Raw genomic sequence first — 18,270 nt, 5'->3', positions numbered from 1 at the left:
TTATACTCATACACCAATTTAAATAATATAAAAATTTTGGAAAAAAAAAAGAAATTAGTCAAAATCACCAATTCTGCACATGTGACATATAAATGAATTTTGCCTTGAAGATTAAAATACATATATTTCAATTTATTAGATTCTGGACTTACAAAGTGAATCCAAAATACATAGATATATATAATTGCTCCTAAATTTCTCTTAGAATTATTAACAGTGCACTTAAATTATTTAAAAATAAATTTTCCGTGCAGCAAAAAAATTATTCGAAAATGAACCTTTAACATGAAAATGATTTCAAGTAGAATGTTCTTACCCGTGCACGGTAGATTTTACTCTTATTATTAGGCATGTACCAATACAACGATTCAAAACAAAATTGATATACTAAAATCAATATTTGCAAATGTTTTAGCTGCTATAATAAGAGACTAAAAAAAAAAAGAGCATTCAACAAACCAAAACCACAACGAATATCACACAACCCGCAAAATTTCACACAACTTTTATATATATTTACTCCTAAAATTATTTAAAAAATTATGAAAATTATATATATTAATTTTTATGTCAAAGTATTTTCTTTCAAAATGTGTGACATAATTTTACATTCACATTAGTTAAAATTGTATATACTTATTCAGAAAATTATTTAATTTATTTTTAAATTTTATTTAACATTAGTTATAATCTTATATTTTTATTAATGTCAGTTTACCAATTTTAAACAATCAATAAAAAAATATTACTACTGAAATTTATTAGAAAATTAATTCTAATTTTAGGAAATTTGCTATTATTAAAAAATAATAGCTTTGAAGTGTGAATTTATTCTAAGAATAAAAAATTTAATGTAGTTGATTGTAAAATGTTCATTCCCGTGCTTTTTCCCGTGCGCTGCACGACGAAGTTTGATATTGTATTAGACACATCAACTAACGGAGTCCCACTACACCAAAAAAATGGCTTTTACAGCGGTTTTTTTTGGCCTTTTACAGCGGTTTTCAGTGGTCCAGAACCGCTGTAGATCTCGCCGCTGTAAAAGCCTTAACAGCGGTTCTAACCGCTGTAAAAGATGCATTATTTACAGCGGTTGATTTAATAAAACCGCTGTAAATATAGACCTACAACAGCTGTTCTCTAGAATAACCGCTCTACTTGAGTCTTCTTTTACAGCGGTTTCAGCCGGTAACCGCTGTATTTGATAATATATATTACAGCGGTTCCACCACGGAACCGCAGTAATTTGTTTTTTTTTTGTCTGTATTTGATAATATATATTACAGCGGTTCCACCACGGTTCGCAAACATCCATTTTCGATCCATATTATCCCAATCTACCAAACTAATTATGAACAACAATTAACAAAAAAAGTTAGACGAAAGCATGAAAGATAAGGCATCAAATAATAAAAGGAGAGTAGCAAAACCACGGACTTGACAATCAACATTCAGCTATTCAATTATGGTCTCATAGATTGCTTAGGCAGTACCTTGGATTAGTGCTCCAATCATAAAAAGAGTACTGTGCGTATGTAAACATAGTCTAAGGCTACTATTGATTTTCTCTTTCACTCCAATGTGAGTACTCATGTTTTGCTGCCAATTGCAATTGAAGCAATCAAATGAACTATTTTCTTTACCAATATTAAACTGGATATACCAGTATTAATTATCATCTCTTTTATTCTAACAAGGTAGAAACAATTATTAGAGCAAGGCTAGAATTTAATCTCTCATGTGTAATATCCAATCTCAACCAAAGAAGTACTAACTAACATAATCAATTCAAAAACTGTAAGAGGTGTGCTGGATTTATCCTAGGGTTGCTATTGAAGACTAGGACAAAGTGTGATCAAAAGAAGAAAAGGACGTGAAAATCAGTTTCACAGAAGGTTTATAGAATACAAAACTAAGCAATCTCATTATACACATCAAGCAAATGGTAAGTACAAGGTTGTTAGACTCGCGAGTTAACTTGCTGACTCGGTAGACTCGCGAGTCTACATAGGAAAAACGAGTCGACTCGCTGCCAGACTCGTTTTCTGGCCTGACTCGGTCTGACTCGGTGACCGAGTCACCGAGTCAAGTTTTTTTTTTTTTTTAAGTTAAAAAATCCCAAATTTATTAAAAATCCCTAAAACTAAACCTATTTTCAACCTCTATCGCGTTCCTCTTCCTTCTTTGCTTCAAAAAATCTTGGATGCTCTTATAATTAGATTATATGTTTGTATTTATTCTTCATGTGACAAGGTTATACTTAGTAAATTTTCATTTCTGGTAGACTCGAGTCTCGTCGAGTCTACGAGTCGAGTCTACCTACCCAAAACGAGTCTGCTTAGACTCACGAGTCTGACAACCTTGGGTAAGTAACTCTAATTTGATATTAGTTGAGAAAGGAAAATTACCTTGTTTACTCCACAAATCTTCTTAGCTCTATTATTTATCTCCTTCAGTTTCTTCCTTGACTTCTCTATCTTAGTCTCAAGACTATTCTGAAACAGATACACATGTTAGTTTGAATGGTGTAAAGCATGATCCTTGAGCAAGAAATAACCTGTCTCAAGGTTGGAAATTGAAAATTCCTAGCAAGGTCCAAGTTCTTGTAGCGTTCAAAGAAGCTTGCAAGAGTAAAAGCTGCATAGTAAGAACAACCATCAATACAACAAGCATGACCCTGCAGGAAAGTCTTGAACATAAAATACAATTCACATTGAACAATAAGAATGTGTCTGAAACAAGCATCATTGAACTTAAACTTGTATGATAGCTTCTTTTAATATGTTGAGCCTTTACTGCATCAGATCTTGATATATCCAAGAACCACAACCTTCATTATTTAGTACAATTTAAAATCCAAATAAAGTGGTTAAAGTAACAAACTAAACTAAGATAGACACTACCACGTCCACAAGATTTATGATTCCATTATTCAGGGCAGAATATAATCAATATATCTTGAAGCTGTGCTCACTTTGATACCTGAATGATTCAAAAACTGTTTTTAGTTAGAGAAGTAGTTAACAAGAAACACTTCTTGATACATACATAAAACTGCTACTATATGATAAGCACATATCAGGGCCAAAGCTTGTATTAAGGGAGTACCTGAATGAAACAACTAGTGAGTAGTGACTAGGTATGAAAGATTACCTTTCCAAGGGATCAGATCAAACGCTTCACATCTGTTGGCTTGTTTGATACAACAAAACTGTCAACATAAAAAAAATACTTACAATTATCTAAACGATTTCCTTTACAATGAACTTTAAAATTTATACTCTCAGAGGTCCTGACATCCATCAGATGCAAAAAAGGTTACAAAAAATTACAAGAACATGCTTTCAATGATGAATAAAGGTCACAAAAATTTCATCAGTCACAAATAGCTCAAAAGAGCAATGCACCATTCACCAGAAACAAAAGAACAGAACTGGTAAATCTAAGAAATTAAGAAATTAAATAATTTAATCATAGAATAAACCCAATTTTACACCCAGTCACCCATCAATTCACCTAACTCCATATGGCAAATTTCTTGTAGTGTAAGCAGGGGTAAGTCACCCATGTGCCTCCGCCACTGGATTTATCAAAAGCTAGGAAACTGAAACATGATCTTCAAGCTAATGCTGAAGAATTCAGGGAAATGGACATGGTGGAGAGATGTTTGTGTGATCAGTTGGCCTCCTTGGAAGAAAAAAAGAGGGAGCTTGAAGAGAAAATCAATGCAGTGAAATCTGAGATTGCAGATTTTACATCACAGAAAGACATGGTTGCTAAGAGAAAGAGAGAACTGTTTAACAAAGGAATTGTGATGAAAGATGAAAGGGATGATTTGGGGAACCAAGTGCCAGGGTTGAAAGCTAAGCAGGAATGGGCAAAGACTATCCAAGCTAATATTGAAGAAGAATGGTCTAAGCTTGGAGAAAAACTCATTGGAAGTGCTGGTTTTGAAGAGTGGATCTAATTAAGTACCTTTGCAATATTCCAGACTCATTTTAACCAAATATGCAATGGTTATCAGAAATTGTGACAACTATATTTTCTAATTCCAAACTGACATGAAACTTTCTGACATGATCAAGCTATCTGTACAGGAAGAAAATTTTCTAATTCCAAACACACTCAAACCCTAGGTTGCATTTACAAAATTGAAGAAAATCATACCTTATGAGGAAGAAGAAAATTGCTTGATCGAGGAGAGGAACAATGGAGCGCTTTTGAACTCTGAGGACAGGGCAACGAACCGTGCACGAAGGGACACAACACAAGAGCGGCAACGGCGCAGCAGGGACGGAGGCGGCGGCAAGGACGGTGGAGGCACAAGGTGCAGCAAGCTTTTGAGAGATGGAACAGAGGTTAAGATGGCAAGAACCGTGCACAAAGGAACACAAAACAAGAGCGGGAAGGACGACGGCGGGAAGGACGGCTCCGACGCCGACTAGGACGTCTCCGGCGGCGGCAAGGACGGTGGAGGCAGAGGTAAAACGCGTTTCAGAGAAGGAGAAGAGGTTAAGAGTCGAGAGAGTGAAGTGTGGTAAAGAATAGGGTTTACAGTTACTGGGTTTTGTTAGTGGGGTACGAATTTAATATAATATACTTATATATAAAAACCAACATATTTAATAAAAGCTCACTCGAGCCCAGTGGTAAGAAGTCATGCAATTTTTTTGATGTACCCGGTTTCGAATCCTAAATGAAACATTTTTTTAATTTTCAGCATATATTATTTACAGAGGTTAGTAGATACACGCTGTAAATAGTGGAACCCAATTATTTACAGCGGTTTAGAACATAACCGCTATAAAATCCTATTATCCGCTCCGCGTTTTTGTGTTTACAGCGGCTGCAAAATTAACCGCTGTTAATAAGTAATGATTTTACAGCAGTTTATTCTTTAACCGCTATAAAATCCTATAATCCGCTCCGTCTTTTTGTTTTTACAGCGCCTGCTAGGCGAAGCGCTGTTATAGGGGCGCTGTAAAAGCCATTTTCTGGTGTAGTGATATAAAGGGAAAAATGAATTTGATAGAAAGTCATGAGATTGAGATAAATTATAAAGCGACATAATGAAGCTCAGAGGATAATTTACATATATTCGTTTAAAGTAGTCATTGTACAATGGATTTAGCTCTTATTATTTAGGCATGTATCAATACAATGATCCATAACAAAATTGATATACTAAAACCAATATTTGTTAATTTTTTAACTGATAAAATAAAAATACTAAATAAAGATGAGCATTCAACAAAATAAAACCAAAATGAATTTCATATAACCTGCAAAGTTTCGCACAACTTCTATAGAAAATCATTTAAAAATTATGAAAAATATACTTAAATCAAGTGAAAATTTATTCTTTTATATGATTTAAAATATTTTATTTTTGTCAATAAAAAAATTAATTTCTTCTTAAAAAGTTTTCATTATCTACTAAAACCAAATATTTTCAAGTTTGCATTATCTGCTCAAACTATAGGCAGAGGAAACGATAGACAGGTTTAGTTATTTTAAAACATTAAATTAAATTAAATTTTTTAATCAACTCATTTTATAAAATAATTTTCAGGAACAATAAAAATAAGTCTTTTTTTTTTCGAAAGAAATCTAACTCCAATATAAAATTTAAATAACGAATCAACCTTTAATTGGGAACTACTTAAGCTAAATCAATTAAATTAAACCATGTGGGAATTCCAAACGTATACTAATGGATAACCACCCCCCATTGAAATGCATTTATGTAGTCGAAAATTAAAGGGTAGTGAAAAATTCAATGGAAAAATTCAATAGAGAAGTTATTGGAAACCCAAAAGATATGAGTAAAGATTCAATGAAAAAATTAAATTGTTTGTAAAGAAAGATACATCGTGGGACAATTCGAAATTTTATAATAGCAACAGAATCATATTGTTATGATTTGCTTCTATTTTTGGAAAAAATAACACAATGTCATATCAAATAGATATGATAAGCTTTGGAAAGAAGTTATAAATTTTTTTTTGAAAGTGAAAGAAGTTATAAATTGAAAATAAATAAACATAAATATTTTAATTAACGTATAAATAGAAGCAGGAAAAAAAAAGAACAATTACTACTTTAGAAACAATAACTAATCAAATAACAAAAAACTTAAATTTCATAAAAAAAACTTCTTTAGAAACAAAAAATTGTTATGATTTTCTCCAATTATTGGGGAACTTAAAAAAACATGTCATTGCAAATCATATAATAAATAATGATTTTGTTTTATAAAACATGGCAAAGAGAAATTGTAAATACATAGAAAGAACTTTTTGTTTATTAATTTCAAAAAAAAAAAAGATAACCTACATTTTACCGTAAAAATAGGAAAAAATTGAAAGATAGAACGTATGAAAAAGATAAAATAAACAACTTTTTGTAAAAAGTTTATTCGAGAACAGATTTGGAAATATAACTCTAAAACATATCTAATGAATTTAAAAAAAAAACGTATCTAATGAATTAAAAAAAAAACATATCTAATGAAAATAATACTGATTGACAACTATAACCATTGCATCAAACAAAAGGATGAACATAATATCAGTTGAAACATTCATTACATCAAGGTACACAGCTCATAGAGCAACTTGAAATAGAAAACAAAGAAAAGAAGAAAAACTAAATCAAGGATCTTAAAAGGGTAACCACGGCTCAAAGAACCAACAAAATACATCAAAAAATAAAAGCAATATCAATAACAATACATTTTCTCCTTGACAATCTTTAATGGCTTCTTGCTTGCTAAATCAGTTGCAATGGCTTCAGCGTCAATAGGGATGGGACATTTAGAAGGAGGAGAATCATGATCCTCGGCTTGAAGGGAGTCCTGAGAGTTGCCATTGACTGGGACAACAACTTTCATATTTCCATCAACTTCAACTTCCTTTTCTTGAGTCTAAAAACATTAGGGAAAAAATTTAATAAGTATATAATGTCTAGCAAAAATTAAGTAATTTGAAAACATAAGTAATCATAAGACCTGCTCATTTTCGGATTTTGAGATGAACATCCCTGCTATTTTAATCTGATTAAAAGCAAGAGGGAAAAACACAAAATCTAATTAGTAAAAATAGAACACACAGGAACAACACTTTCAAAAAACACTCATCTTTTGTGACATTGTTTCCCAACAAAACAAATATGAAACTAATATACATCAATCCTTATAGGTAGAAACCAATAAGAGATGGAATGAAGGAAGTTCTGCAGTAAAAAAAAAAATACACTACAGTAAAGAAATGAGAATGAAAAATAAGAAACGTTAAAATTGAATACCTATAAGAAATCACTCCTGCATATAATTCCACCGTGACGGTTCCATTGGAAGGGTAGGATGTGTCAATTGTTGAGTCATCATCCACTTTGAAAGCCATTGCAAAAAATTTTCAAACAACAGAGATTAGAAAAAGGAAGACGGGGTGGCAAGAGGACTGATGAGCAGATGAGAACTAATAAGGGTCTTATATAGAATTATCCAGCCAGTGCAACATTTGGACTTCTTCAGGGTTTAAGAAAATGTAAATATAATTTGGGGTTTTTAATAATTGGGCAGTAGGGTCTGTTAGTGGGAATGAACATCGTTTATTGGACAATAAGGGGGGCAGATCCAATAGATTATCTTGAAAAACTCCAGGGAAGAAATCCCATCAATTTCCACACCTTACCCAATTAGCTAACACCTCATTTGAACCAAAACCCATAAATATCAAAGACATCCATAACCATAACTAAAATCATAGATATTAAACACCACCAACAACTTCAACGATGCAAGATACAGTACAATAGACATCCAAATCAAGAATCTCATTTCAAAAACAATATCGTTTATTTACATGCTTGGAAAAGACTGGAAATGGAAAATGAACCTCTTTTTTTACATGCTTGGAAATCCAACTGATGATTTTTTATTTCTAAACTTGAAAACCAATCTTGGTAAGAAAACTATACAGTCCTTAAAAAGATAAGGAATGCCATAAGACGCAAAAGCATGTTCCTCTGAAGACATTTGCTGAGAACTGAGATATCATAATATTTAACAAAAGTTAATTTTGTTCAGTAAAACTTCTTATTTTCCTTCCCTTTGGCACTTCTCCACATCACCTGAATCTGCTTCTATTTCAATAAGAGAAGAACCTGAAAATAAAAAGAAGAAAAACACATAAAACATAAGCATATGTAGGATACTCGTCCTCTACATAAGTTGACTCGATCTCTTTCATTCCTAAAATGTCAAGATTATCTACAGTGAAAAAAAGAGAGTGAAGCAAACATATTTCAGAAGACAATTTCTCCGGCAGCTAGTGTCTTTGTAAAGATGAAGAAAGCATGAACTGAATCACAGAAATGAAACCAAACATGAAAAACCAAACATGGGCAAAAGTCACAAAGCATCACTCCAATCAATATTATAAAAAAACATGAGGGGCATATCATCATGAAGCCTTAGTTGATTAATCCATGTCAGTATAGCCATATCTCATAGTAAAAAACAGTGTTGAAATAGTCCATCATAACAAAACATGTAAGAAATGCAAATTCATAAATCATAATAGAAAGGAAGCCAACACAAAAGTGTATAAACTTTATCATCTAAATCAAACCCAGTTCCTTGCCTCTTCTGAATATTAGACCCCCTTAGTTCAATTCAAGTGAGGTTGGATTTGTTGCAACATTGGTTCTGTTGCAAATCCCAGAAACACTTTTCTTATAAAACCATAATCAGATTAGGTTCAAAGAATTATAAGGTATTGAAATAATTTAAACTCAGTGTTATTTTCTCACCTCCAGTCGGCCACATGTCCAGTAATCCTACAACTACAAATGTATTGATCTGCCAAATCTGTAGTTGCTGAAACATAACATCAAAGAGCATGAGCTTTCCATGAAGAGGATCTTAGTTCATCATGGGTAAACTTCAGAACTCGGGAAACCAAAATAATCTCTCAACTCAAAATAAATAAAAATACCTCTGAAAATCGTCCTTGCCAGTGAAGCAGCAGAGTAACGGGAAAGTCTACAATTTCATTAATCAGACAACGGATCTGTGAACATGGGAAGCATAAATGATATCTTTTAATTAGATGAACAATAAAATCAATTCGTGAAGAGAAACAAAATGTCAAAATCAACAATTGAAGAACAAAAACCCTAAAATTGAGGAGATGAACGGTTGAAGAGAGGAGGGTTTGAAGGCGTGAGGGAGAAAATGAGGGTTTGAGGAATCGAGCACCAGTATAGAATATACCTATGGTGTCCATGAAGCTGCGAGAAACAGATTCGCGTTTAAGGAGAGGAGGGTTTGAAGCGGTTGATTGTGTGGATTGGGGAGAAGGGTTCTGATTCTAGATACATGGGGAGGGTTCTAATATGGAGATAAAGAGGAAGAAAAAGACTTGAAAAGGGGACATTAAAGAGAGTGAGAGAATTTGCTTCCGAGGTAGGTGAAGAGATTCATTGGAAATTTTGAAATGTTGTTTCAAATTTGAAATCTGAAAAGCACATAGTGAGTGAATCAAGGAGTTTGTTGAGGAAGGACTTTATATAGAAGGGTTTCAGGGTTGAAACATTTGAATTTCAACAGGAATTATAAAAACAGAAGTTGAATCAACAAATGAATGTGGTTGATCAGAAGGAAAAAATAGTGGGAATGAACAATAATCATTGGGCACAAATAGAGAAAGATAAAATTCAAAATTCCAATATGAAATATATGAATTAATGGGACGTGGGAAGGAAATTGGGAAATTGGAAGGGGCGGTGCAATTGATTACAGGAAAGTGGAGCATTTAGAATTTGAAAGTGTTCAAAGGAATAATGGAAGGGGCGGTGCCATCAATTATATGAAAGTTGAGCATGGAGGATATGAAAAGTGTTCAAGGGAATAATTAATTTGGGTTTGAAAAAATTGGAATTTACATAAGAGGAGAAGAAAGCAATCAATCAGAGGAGGACTTAATGATGAGCTTGGTTGTTTCGAAAAGAAGGGAATTAATGAGGAAGTTGGATGTTTCAAAAAAAATAAGAATAAGAAGAGACACCGGTGGTTGGGAGGTGAAAAGGGAAAAACGCATTGATGGCAGAGTGGGTGAGAGAGGGTGTATGGAATAAAATATAATAAAATAAGGGGTGAGGGAATAAAATATTGCAGTTTATTCAGGTGGGGGGAATAAAATATTGCCAAAAATTTGTGGAGTTGACACATCAGCTAACAACTTCTTACAATGATTCTGTTTTAATATATGTATTGATTGATGATGATTGATTTCTTGCCTCTAATTTTATTTTGGGAATAAACTCAAACCAGTAAAACCAAAACTCAGAAACCCCAACCACAAAAATCAATACCCATAAATCATCACTTAAGCTGAAATCAGCTCTGAAAAAATGGAACTCATTCACATCAAAGCTGTCATTAACAGTGAGATCAACAATCTCTCCTCCCTCCACAACGTCTACACCGACAAGAAGACGTAAACTTACGAATTTGAAGTCAGATTTGAAAAAATGGAACCCACTCAACAACAAAGGTAGCGACAAGCAGAGCAGCCATGGCAGCAACGCCATTGCTAACAACAAGTCCTCCTCCTCCCTCCACCACATCTACCTCGCCAAGTCATGCTGCCTCTACAGCTTTTCTTCCAACCGCGTCGACCACCTCTTCCGTGAAATCATCAAGAGATCCCGTGTGTCCCAGTAAAACGACATGGTTTTCAACGTCTCGATCCAGATTCATGATTGTATCACTCTTCCTCCTCTCCCTTTGTCCAAACATAGATCCAACTTCATCTTTTTCTTTTTCATATCGTAGATCCATATCAACACCATCGCAGGACAAAGCTATAACCTTTGGGGGCAGAGAGAAGATGATTATCGAGGAGGGAGAGGAAGAGTTGCATGCGGAGAGAAGATGCTTGATCTAGGTTTTTCTGTGAAGAATTTTCGATCTGGAAGGGATGGTTCGAGGGAAGGGGTGCAAGTGGAAGAGAGGCAAGGGCATGGTGGATTTTGGTGTTTTGTTGAGAAAAGAAGAAACGTTTGAGAGGAAGAAAGATTTGGTATAGAGAAGGAGAAGAAACTAAGGGTGGTTTTGTGGAAAATTTGGGAAATGGGTGAGTTTGAAAGGAAGAAAGGTTATGAGAAATTTGTGTGTTTTTTAGAAAAATCCAAAAATGGGTGAGTTTGAAGAAGAAAAGAATGAAGATGAAAATAAGGAATGATTAAATTTAGTAATTATATGTGTGGAAATAAAAAAAATAAAAAATGATGTGTATAATGCCATGTCAGCTCCAGCATGCCACTCAACACCTTCACCGGAGCTCCGCCCTCTAGCGAGGACTGGAGGAAAACTAGATGCAATTGTGGGGACGAGAATCATAATTTTTTCCGACGAGGGACCAAACGTGAACGACCTTACAAAGACAGAGAGCAATTTGATAATTAACGCTATATAATACTTACTTTACCTTTAACTCGCTTTAGATGAGCGAAATCCAAATATTTTCAATTTCCACCAAACAATGCGTTAGTAATATTAAATGTTTAATGACTTTCAATTTTACTATTTTAATTTCATTCAACTATTTTTAAAGTTTTTCCAAGCTGTGAATAACAATTAATATTTTAATTAATTTTAATAATTAATAGGCATTAATTTTTTACTATTAATTAGTATTTAATATAATTTTTAAAAAATGCTCAATAGTTAATATAATTAATTCAATATTTTTTTTAATAGTATCTATTATTTTATCACAAGTTTTTAAAATTAATATTTAATTTAAATAATAATATAAAGTATTTTCAATAGCTAATTAATAATATTATTTCTGCAAACCTCATGTTAATTATATATTGCTAACGTATGGTATTTGATTCAATCTTATTTAAATGTAAGGGTGCACATGGTCTGGAGTCAACCTGATCATCTTGAATGAATTGACCCGGCCCGACAACTAAAATGCAGTTTAGTTTTTTATGTCAAACTGGTGTGATTGGGTTGGGTTTTAGTTCGAAACCTTAGAACTTAAACCGACCCAAGTCCCAAATAGTACTTATACTAATGCAAATATTTTTGGGCCTGGCCCTTACGAGACACGAGCAAAGTATTAAGTTCCATTTTCCAACCCTAAGTCACTCTTTGTCCTCCTCTCTCTCCCTTTAAATACTTTGCCACCTTAACCATCTGTCGCTCGAGCCCCACGCCGTCTTCAGTGTGAGCCACCCAACCACCATCTTTGGATGAAGAATCGAGGTGTTTTGACTGTGCCGTTGTGGTTACTTCTTTCAGATTCGCCTCTTTCCTTCACCCCCCGTCCCACTTTGACGTCGTGGATTTTACTTTCTCATTTGATGGTGTAGATCACCTTCACATTGATGATTGTGCAAGAAAGTAGGTGCGATACTGCGAGAGCCGAAAGGTTTTCACCTTCCCCAACTCCTTTGATCTCTGTTGTAGGTACGAGATAGATTCACAATATTTGGTGCTTGTTTATGTTTTTGTAATTTTTTTCTCTAGATTTCCCAATTGGTGACCTTTTGTTAGTCTTTATGGATTTGTATTTTTGGTCATTCAATCCTTGAGGATTACATAGAATTATATGATTTTTATGTAGTTTTGAAGCGTATGACTTTGTGAAATTATGCAATATTTTTAACAATTGTGATTGATCTCTTTGGTAGAGGTGATTTTCATTTTGGTTTTTTCTCTTAAATATTTTAGTTTGTCTAAGGAGACTTACTTTCTCATTTGATGTTGTAGATCACCTTCATGTTGATGATTGTGCAAGAAAGTAGGTGCGATACTGCGAGAGACGAGAGGGTTTCACCTTCACCAACTCCTTTGATCTCTGTTGTAGGTACGAGAGTCACAACATTTGATTCTTGTTTATGTTTTTGTCATTTTTTCCTCTAGATTTCCCAATTGATGTCCTTTTGGTAGCCTATATGGATCTGTAATTTTGGTCATTCGGGCCTTGAAGATTACATAGAATTACATAATTATTATGTAGTTTTGAAGCATATGACTTTGTGAAATTATGCAATATTTTGAAAAACTGTGATTGATATCTTTGGTAGAGGTTATTTTCATTTTGTTTCTTTTCTCTTAGATGTTTTAGTTTGTCCAAGGAGACTTACTTTCTTATTTGATGTTGTAGATCACCTTCACGTTGATGATTGTGCAAGAAAGTAGGTGAGATACTGCAAGAGTCGAGACGGTCTCACCTTCACCAACTCCTTTGATCTCTGTTGTAGGTACGAGAAAGATTCACAACATCTAATGCTTGTTTATGTTTTTGTCATTTTTCCCTCTAGATTTTCCAATTGGTTACCTTTTGGTAGTCTTTATGGATATGTATTTTTGGTCATTCAGGCCTTGAGGATTACATAAATTACATAATTTTTATGTAGTTTTGAAGCGTATGACTTTGTGAAATTATGCAATACTTTTAACAATTCTGATTGATATCTTTGGTAGAGGTGACCTTCGTTTTGATTTTTTCTCTTAAATGTTTTAGTTTGTCCAAAGAGACTTATCATTCTAATGAGGAGCAAAGATATCTCAGTAAGAAATTTGACTTGAATAAAAAGAATGTTAAGTTTTGGTTTCAAAAATAGAAGAATTAAATTAAAGGTAAATTGGAATATATTAGTATTCAGATACTTATTTTTTTATTTATTAAACGAGTTGATTTCTATTGATCATTTTGCAGGAAAATAAGAAGCTTCAAGCAAAGAATAGTGACATGAAAGAAGTTTTGGGAAATGCAACATTAACAATTTTGGTGGCTCGGCCATTGTTGGTCAAATTTCACTAAAGCTGAAGGAGTTATGAATTGAGAATGATTGACTAACGGATGAATTGAATCGCATAGGTGCTTTTGCATCGATTAGTCTTATGGAAGCTCTTCGAACCCTAAATTCTAGCATTTTTATAAATGGGGTCGGTGGTTCGATAAATTTTAGCATGCTCTTGCCAATGAGACTTGATGTGGCAGATGTAGTTTTGGGAAATCAACCACCTGCACTTTCTTGGACTAGATAACCAATAATGTCGGTGATGGGTAATGAAGTCCCCTTAAAGAGATACGTGCTTGTGGATCTTGCATTAGCTTTTATGAATGAATTAATTATGATGGCTCAGCCATATAGCCTTCTCAGGATTAAGAGTTCAAATGTGGAGTAAGAAGTACTGAATGCACAAAACCCTTTTCTCCTTATATCGACCCAAAACCTATTAGTTATGTAACTGAAAATTGAAGAATAATTTGGGTAGTAACAATCAATAGTTTAGCCCTTGTGGAGACATTTATGGATATCGTATGATATCCAACTTCCTATACTCTATTTCCTATGATGATCATTTTTTTTTGATTAAAAATGAAAGTTATTTAAATGATCAATCACTCTATCTGCAGGGGTGATGTTAGAAATGTTTCCATCATTGATTGATAGAGCTATCACCGTGGATGTGATATCTACTGACATGAATGAATCTAGAAGTGAAGCTTTGTTAATGGTATGTTTCTATTCGTGCTCTTGGTTTGGTAAACATTCTATAGCTGGTTAGAAATTATTAGGATTAATTAATAGTTTTCAAATGCATGGTGATGTTCAATTACCTTCCCCACTAGTCCTAGTTCAGGAAATGAATATCCTAAGATTTTTCAAGTAGCATGTAGAAGGTTGGGGTTATTGTTGATGTATTAGCTGACAATGATAACGCATTCATGAGTTGTATGAGACTTCATTCTGGATGTCGTGTGCGTGGCATATCCAATGATTTGTCTAAGAAAAGTGTTTCATGCTCTAAACTAATTTCTCTAATTCAACACTTTGTATTCTTACTTAATTAATTTGTTTCATCGTCATATGCATATAATATGGGTTGATAATTCTTATTATGATGAGATTGTTTTCCACTAACTCTATTACCCTTTGGTTAAATCATGCTCTATGTTTGGTGCTCATAGATGGGTTGCAACTCTCCAAAGGCTACGTGCATTCTTTGCAATACTCATCTCCTCTTCAATACCATCCCAGGACGCCTCAGGTATATACATATGCCACATATTCATAAATGTCACATGCATATTGATCACAAACATGTCATTCCTTGTGTGCAAGCATAAGTCAAGGTGTTAGGTTAAGCATGCATAGATTGGCGCAATGCAAGACTAAGTTCTTATGTTTTAGGGTTTGTGCTTCATTTAGGTGCACGTGGAAAATCCTTCACATTGATAATGTTGATAATAAATCACAATTTAAGTAAAAAAATTCTATATAGAAAATATATAAAATACGAAAACGAGTTAATAACACAATACTATCTACTAATAATTATGTGTTCAAAAAAAAAACTATATGTGAAAATTATTGTTAACTAATAACTTATTTATTTGTAAAATAAACTTGAAAGTTTAAACTTCCCCAACTTGTGATTAATAATAAAAATTAAAATAATATTAATCTTAATTTTAATATATGAGAAATTGAAAAGCTTTACAATTAGTTCTAAATATAAAATATTATTATGAGCTGATTAACATTATTATTATTGTAAAAGTTAAGTCAATATTTTTTAAACTTTCCTCAATTTGTGCTTTATAATTAAAATCTAAATAATATTAATATTATTTTTTATATATGAGAAATTGAATATTTTATAATTAGTAATTAATGTATTGTCTACTTTAAAAAGTAATTAATATAATGAATAATATAAAATATTATTAATAACTATCTAATATTGTTATTAATGTGATGGTCAAGTAAAATTTACTTTTACTAATTATAATCATTATTATTTTTAAATTTTTATATAAAGTTGTTAATAATAACTATCTATTTAATTTTTAAAAAATTTAAATAAAAATAATTATTTTGAAATATGTGAAGCTGGAAAAATTACAATTAGTAATTAATATAATTAATAAAAATAAAATATTATTAATAACTAATTAATGTTGTTATTAATGCACATTCCAAGTCAATTTTACTTTATATCCTCAAATTTGTTTGACTAATACATAAAAATACTTAAATGTATTCTACGAAATTATATATAGATATATATATATATATATGTATGTATAATATTTGTGTGTGTGTAAATGTTAGTAGTAAATAATATATCACCATTTTAAAGTTTTTTTTAATTCTTAAACATTTCTCAAGAAATGACATTTTTTTTTAGAAAGCTAAAAGTATATTGGCAAAAGGCTTGAGAGCCAAACTCTCATACAGAGATTACAGATCAAACGAGCTCGGCATCAAGAAATGACATATCATTAACTATTTTTTACCCTTTATATAATTATTATATAGAAAAATTAATTCATTATTGTTTCTCCATTTATTCATCACCAACTATTTATTAATAATTCTTCATCAAGATTTAATTAATACTAACATCAATGCTAATTATAAGTTAATTTTACTTATATAGATAGATATATTACAATTATTAACTGACTAATATTGTTAAATTTTTGAAAGAAATTATTTGTAACATATCTATATAAGTAAAATTAACTTATATACCAACATCAATGGTAAGCATCAATTGGTTCATTTTTGTAAAAAGCATCAATTGGTTCATATACATACATGTACATTGATGTATCCAATGGTTTCTATTGGATTTTTTTAGAAAAAAAAGTGTGTTTTAATAGGAAATTAAATGGACTGATATTTAATGTGATATTACATTAAATATTTTCTTATGTATTATCTCTATTTCAAAATAACGAAATAAAAATAATTATATTAAGAAATGTATTAATTTATACTATTGTTAAATTTTTAATTTTTTTTCTTCATATTTTACTATTTGAAATGTATTTTATCTCTTCTCATTTATTATTCTTTTAGAAATATTATATATACGGAAAAAATTAATAATAAATACTTCATTGGAACTCTAGGTGGATAATTATTATGAAATGTTTTTTTGCCCCTAACTAGACTGTTATTTTGAAACAAATTGAGTGTTTTTTAAGAAAAAGTAAAAAAGGGAAATTTTCTTAAATAATTAATTAAGAAAAATAAAAGAGGAAAGTAAATATGAGATTTACATCAAGTAATTATTAAGAAAAAGTAAAGAGTAAAATTAATGTGATATTTACATTAAATAGAAATTAATTTTGAATTATAAAAAGCTAATACAGTTAAATTTTTAAAATGAAGGAACACATTTTAAGAAATGTACTTAATATTAGAAGAAACACATTTTAAGAAATGCAATTAATATTATTAAATTTTAAAAATGTATTATTTGTCATCAGATTATTAGAGAACTCCAATCCCAGCCACTCTCTCTTTCCTCTACCATGAAGTTACTGACGACGCTCACCCTCTTCTGGCGGCTGAAACTTCATTCTCTCGTTGTACTCCGCCAATTCTCTCTTGTACCTTTCCTTGTCCATCAACCCAAGTGTTATGTTTATTGACTATTCACAACTCAGTTGATTGATTAGACAAAAAGATGAGTTTGGTCCCCGGTGATAAACGATAATAGTTTTGGGAAAAAAAAAGCAAAAAGCAAAATAGTTTTACATAGTTTAGTCCAGTGGATCATTATCCACAACAACAATATAGGAACTTAAAAAAGTCTTCAGATTATAACAACTCCAATCCCAGCTACACTCTTTTTTCTCTGCCATGAAGTTACTAACAGCGTTCATCCTCTTTTGGTCGTCGATGCTTCATTCTCTTGTTGTACTCTGCCAACTCTCTCTTGTACCTTTCCTTGTCCATTAACCCAATGTTCTGGTAAACCTGCACCGTTCACAACGCATGATTATTATACATTTTATGAGTGAATAATCAATAAACATAACAAAATGACCATTTTATTACCATTTTTCATCAGGGCTAAGACTGTTCCATGACTGACCAATCATTTTGGTAAACTCCCTTTCTTTACTTGGGTAGAGTTCTTTCAGCTTGCTATGCTTTTCAGCAAAGAAGAAGTTGTAGCCACTCCTATTAGGCTTGAGGTTATTAGGGTCCCACCTTCTTCTGTTCCTCCTTCTCCGGCTAGAATGGCGAGCTTTGGGATTGAAGGGTACCTTGGCTCCGACATCCAGCTGGACCGATGATGAAGGAGGAGCCGTTTCCTCTGGATGGAAAATCACCCCTTTGAGAACCTCTGAACCCAGCTTCACAGACACTAAATAGCCACAATCAAATTTTTCTTCAATTGTTCCCTCTCCATAGCGGGGGTATCCCTTAGCTGGA

At 32.3% G+C, this 18,270-nt stretch overlaps 1 protein-coding gene and 1 long non-coding RNA gene across 4 annotated transcripts; both read right to left on the bottom strand.

Annotated features, from left to right (window-relative positions):
- Nucleotides 1-828: 828 nt before the first annotated feature.
- LOC130727866 (uncharacterized) lies at nt 829-4,550 on the bottom strand. Of its 3 annotated transcripts, none has more exons than XR_009015455.1 (5): nt 4,168-4,550; nt 3,154-3,211; nt 2,904-2,982; nt 2,558-2,637; nt 829-2,495 (listed from the first exon to the last, which is right to left on the bottom strand). XR_009015455.1 is itself a non-coding variant. In XM_057579135.1 (3 exons), the coding sequence occupies exons 1-3, from the start codon at nt 2,696-2,698 to the stop codon at nt 1,483-1,485; spliced, it is 345 nt and encodes a 114-aa protein (XP_057435118.1). In that variant the 5' UTR covers nt 2,699-2,893; the 3' UTR covers nt 829-1,482. The 3 variants fall into 3 exon arrangements, 1 of the variants encoding a protein (XP_057435118.1); XR_009015454.1 differs by having other exon boundaries at nt 829-1,599; nt 2,409-2,637; nt 4,168-4,546; XM_057579135.1 differs by lacking the exons at nt 2,904-2,982; nt 3,154-3,211; nt 4,168-4,550 and having other exon boundaries at nt 829-1,599; nt 2,409-2,495; nt 2,558-2,893.
- A 1,967-nt stretch (nt 4,551-6,517) lies between these two features.
- Nucleotides 6,518-10,040, bottom strand: LOC130727865 (uncharacterized). Its single transcript, XR_009015453.1, has 6 exons — nt 9,278-10,040; nt 9,000-9,074; nt 8,815-8,881; nt 7,306-8,166; nt 7,010-7,054; nt 6,518-6,925 (listed from the first exon to the last, which is right to left on the bottom strand). It is a non-coding gene; the product is annotated as an uncharacterized LOC130727865 (long non-coding RNA).
- Nucleotides 10,041-18,270: the final 8,230 nt, after the last annotated feature.

This window comes from Lotus japonicus, chromosome 1 (assembly GCF_012489685.1).
Source record: "Lotus japonicus ecotype B-129 chromosome 1, LjGifu_v1.2".
NCBI lineage: Eukaryota > Viridiplantae > Streptophyta > Magnoliopsida > Fabales > Fabaceae > Lotus > Lotus japonicus.
Note: the sequence above shows the minus strand (reverse complement) of the source record. Positions and strands in the feature narration are given on the sequence as shown.

What these genes read in the sequence shown, in the direction of transcription:
- LOC130727866 (XM_057579135.1), bottom strand. Translation starts at nt 2,698, where the DNA reads ATGTTCAAGACTTTCCTGCAGGGTCATGCTTGTTGTATTGATGGTTGT. An exon ending in AATTTCCAACCTTGAGACAG is followed by an intron (nt 2,496 to 2,557) that starts GTTATTTCTTGC and finishes TATCTGTTTCAG; the next exon opens with AATAGTCTTGAGACTAAGAT. An exon ending in AGATTTGTGGAGTAAACAAG is followed by an intron (nt 1,600 to 2,408) that starts GTAATTTTCCTT and finishes TGCAATTGGCAG; the next exon opens with CAAAACATGAGTACTCACAT.